Source organism: Cornus florida, unplaced genomic scaffold, assembly GCF_030987335.1.
Source record: "Cornus florida cultivar Cherokee Brave unplaced genomic scaffold, ASM3098733v1 CherokeeBrave_3.0.0_Hap2_Chr10, whole genome shotgun sequence".
Lineage (NCBI taxonomy): Eukaryota > Viridiplantae > Streptophyta > Magnoliopsida > Cornales > Cornaceae > Cornus > Cornus florida.
The window spans coordinates 113,574,049-113,578,351 of NW_026775580.1; the positions used below are offsets into that span (position 1 = coordinate 113,574,049).

General features: G+C 37.9%; 1 protein-coding gene across 1 annotated transcript; it reads left to right on the forward strand.

Moving 5' to 3' along the window:
- The first annotated feature begins 1,953 nt into the window (after positions 1–1,953).
- Positions 1,954–2,967, forward strand: LOC132277304 (uncharacterized). Its single transcript, XM_059779123.1, has 2 exons — positions 1,954–2,281; positions 2,432–2,967. Exons 1-2 carry the CDS (start codon positions 2,110–2,112, stop codon positions 2,671–2,673), a joined length of 414 nt encoding a protein of 137 aa, XP_059635106.1. The 5' UTR covers positions 1,954–2,109; the 3' UTR covers positions 2,674–2,967.
- The last annotated feature ends 1,336 nt before the right edge of the window (positions 2,968–4,303 follow it).

Below are 4,303 nucleotides of genomic sequence, written 5' to 3' on the forward strand. Positions count from 1 at the left end.
TCCCTTTCTGATTTTTGGTTGTCATTTTCATTTGGGTTTGGAGGATTAGGGTTAAAAGAGGAAGTCAAGAACGCACCATACGTGAATTTGGGGTCACTCTGTCTATGTCACTGTTACATTTAATCCATTTGCTTTCCATTTCTCTCTTCCATTGCCTTACTCAACACAGCAAGAATAATGTATGGTTCGGGTATTGACTTCTGTTCATGGACTTTTTATAATCTATCTATAGAGCTATCTACAGGATCATCTACTAATTTTCACATCTCTCTCTATATATATACACACATTACACACAGAGAAAAGGGTTCAGTTCACCTCACTTCACCCAATTCAGAACTTCTTAGCAAATCCATTCCTTCACACAGACAAAATTCCGGTGAACGCCACTCTTGATCTGTCATTTAACAATTTCACCGGAGAGATTCTGGAATCACCTGTTTTCTTCAACCAGGAAACGAAATCACTTTCCGGAAATCCGGAATTGTGCGGTAGTCCACTCAGGAAATTATGCCCAATTCCTTCCACCAACTCTTCTTTGCCCAATGTCTCTGCACCAACCACTTCTCCGCCGGCAATTGCAGCGATCCCGAAGACTTTAGATTCAACTCCGGAGAGCACTTCACCCACGTTAATAAAAGGTAAAGTACTCTTATTTTTCAGTATTTTATAGAAATACAGACTACCTTGCCAATTAAAGGGGTAAATAACTAATTCGCCACGGCTACCCACATAGACATCCGCCATCGTCGTCGCTGTCGTCGCCGCCCACACAATCCCAACCCAATACCAATCAGAGGATTGGTTCCTCAACTTGTCACCGGAATTTGAAACTCTCCACCACCAAAGCCCTCCGTTTTGTTCGCCGGAAGTTGCAGAGGTTCAACAACCCAGTTCTTGCTTCATCGTCAAACCAACAGCAAGCTCTCTCACCGGCGACAAGCACTCATCCTAGCCGTCGCCGCCCTAAACCATGTTGCCGCTTCTGTCGCCTGAAGTTTCTGCTGTGAACCACACCACCGCTTCCAACCCTCGCCTCAACCTCACCCGACAACAAAAATGGGTTTGGGTTATGCAACCACAGTCGCCGGCGGCACCACTACCACCATCACCCCATCATCACCGACCACCAACCACCATCACCCCATCATCACCGACCACCAACCACCAATCTCTCTATACACTTTCTCTCTCTTCTGCAACACACCACCCACCACCAAAAAAGCCTTGACTTTTGGAACCACCACCCACCACCACGACGATGGCCAACAGTTCCATCCACCCGATGCTCATTCGAAAAGGGGTTGACATCGTCGGAGAGATGATGAAGTTTAGAGATTTTATTTGTGGTATAATTGTCGGGGGTATAATTGTCTTTTAACTAATCTGATATTTTGAAATAAATGTTATTAAAAAATAGGGGCAAAGTTGTCTTTTCACATGTTTTTAACGGAGACTGTGACGAAAATCGAAAATGGACCTAAGTGATAATTATTTTCGAAAGATGTTTTAGATTGATATTTGGTCAAACTACTGGGGGTGTTAGTGAAATTATTCCTAAATTTTAATATATAATTTATGGGCAAAAAAGTAAAATCACACATTCCTGTTAGAAAATTAAACGAAGGTTACTGACAAAGGGTGTAGGTAGAATTATATAACATAAAGGGTGTGTAAGTGAAATATAAGCAAACGTTAGGGAATTTAGGTGAAATTAACCCTTTAATATATATATATATATATGGTTTTATGTATGGAAGCAAGTACGTCAGCCAGAACCCTTGATTCAAGCGTTGCCGTGTGGTGCACAAGCAAAAGTAATTAAGCGGGCCGTCAGTGAGTCCTCGTTAAAAAGAGCCTTTACAATACATTAGTATACCAACACCAATACCATTCAAACTCATTCTAAGGATTCCCAACGCCTTTCATAATCCATATAATAATAATAATAACCATAAACACCCCCCCCCCCCCCACACACACACACACACGCATATAATATTACACCATGTCTATATACATTCTCCTCTGCAAACACCCATACAATTTATCCTCTCCCCTTGTAGATCAAGAACAGTAACTTGTTTCTCCCTTCTCTCTTATTTGTATATGGCTTCAATCTTGACTTGTCAAGGCGTGGTCTTGGCCACAGCCATGGCCGTCTCTGGCACTGTAATTCTCTTGGCTTTTCGCCTTCAGAAGTCTCTCCCAACTACCCAATTCACCATCAACCCAATTCCCCAATCCTCTCAACCCATTCAGCGTTCCTGTATCTCTTCAGGTTTATACAATTCTCTCTCTCTGTCTCTCTCTCTCTCTGTCTCTCTCTCTCTATACACACACACACACACACACACATATATTAATTGTTTAGTCTTGATTACAATTTATATGTTTTGTGGGTCTAATTTTTGGTATGTGGGTTGTGTAGATCATGATGGGAAGAAGAGAGAGAAAAAGAAGAAGAGGGTGCACTTTGCAGAGGATGTGATGGACCCAAGAGGGAACAGTGAGGAATTCAGGAGGCAAAGGAGTGGCAATAGCAATTGTTCATCGTCTTCGTCAAGATTGAAAGAGAGCAGGACAGCACGAGGAATGCCGGCGAACAGGATGGCTCTGTACAATGGAATTCTCAGGGATCGTGTGGTTCACCGGACGGTCAATTCCTATTGACTTGCCGTTTGTGGCCTTCCGTTTCTATTTTTCTGTACAATCCACTGATTTGCCTTCTAATTTGTACAAATTCCTTCATCATCTTTTTCATTCCTCATGTTCCATGTAACATGGTTGAGGCGTGTTATTCACACGTGCTTCGTGGACCATGAGATTGTTGTATTTAGGGTTTTTTTTTTTCCTTTCTTTCTTTTTCTTTTCTTTTCCTTTTTTAGCCATTTTAGGGAATTAAATGGTTCCTCTTAGATGAACTGAATGCATGGTCAATTTCTCAAAAAGAGGAATTTCAAGGTATCTCTCTCTCTGTATCTCTGTATCTCTCTCTCTCTCTCTCTCTCTCTCTCTCTCTCACACACACACACACACACACGCAGTGTAAGTATGATTTAACGTTTCTAGTTTCAGTAGGGGAGGGAGGGGCGGTGTTATTTGTAAATGAAAAGAAGAAGAAAAATAAAATAAATAAATAAAAAGTAGCCAACATTGACTGTAATAATCCTTAATTTTTATCTTCTCTCTGAAGCGAAAGTAAACGAATGAAGCAAATGGAGGAGATGTAAATATCTGGGTAAGGTTAGTTAGGGAAAGAAAAAGAGTGGGGATCTGTTGACCAATTCAATGTTGCTAATCACTAGCACTGAATTTTTTTCCTTCTTTAATTTTTTTTTTTCACACAAATTTGTTGTAATAGCTAATGACCCATTAATTATAAATGAGACTGTTTTAATCTTCAAATTTTGAATTTTTTTTTTTTAAAACGAAAAAGGAAAAAACGAATTAGAAGGATAAATTGTTGGTGCACATGTTCGTGTATATATATATATATATATATATATTAGAAAAAGTAAAAGGGATTGAAGAAAAACTAATATATGTCAGACATTTGATTAGGAGAAATTGTTAATGCACATGTTCAAATATATATATATATATATATAATTACAAAAAGTAAAAGGGATAAAAGAAAAAGTTATATATGGCAATGATCTATGCACATGGATGCATGTATAGATTCCATAAGAAGAGGTTTGGTTCTCTCCTTTGCACAACTTTTGTCCGATTAAACCAAGTAGGATAGAATAATTATAGCAATTTTTAAACAAATTGATGAATTTTTAGGAAAATAAAACTCATCACATGTTCATGTATCAAATTGTTGGCATTTAAATAATTGAAGGAATTTTCAATTTCTCCATTTGATTCAACAATTGGGCAAGCCTTCTCTAAACCCATGGCATGAAGTCCTAAAGACGTAAAGATACAGAGTTATACAGAATGATATATAGATATTTATATATTTCTGTTGTGGCAATGAAGCTATCCTCAATCTTTAATGGAGACCACTCCTCCAGCTATATGCACATGCCTCCGAAAATGAGGCTGATCGGAAAAAGAATATATAGTTGCAACTGTAGAATTCAGTTTGTTATGTATTTATTAGTAGAAATATATCGCGTGTTCAGATTATTTTGTTACTGTAGGAATAAAAATATAGTATTAAAATATTTATTATTATTATTTTCTTATTCTTCTGCGTCTCTCTATTTTGTTTCTCTTTATTAATTTTTTCTTTAATAATAAGTCAAATACCTAATTTTTTACTATGGAGTATTTTGTTTTGTAAATATAT

What these genes read in the sequence shown, in the direction of transcription:
- LOC132277304 (XM_059779123.1), top strand. Translation starts at nt 2,110, where the DNA reads ATGGCTTCAATCTTGACTTGTCAAGGCGTGGTCTTGGCCACAGCCATG. An exon ending in GCGTTCCTGTATCTCTTCAG is followed by an intron (nt 2,282 to 2,431) that starts GTTTATACAATT and finishes TGGGTTGTGTAG; the next exon opens with ATCATGATGGGAAGAAGAGA.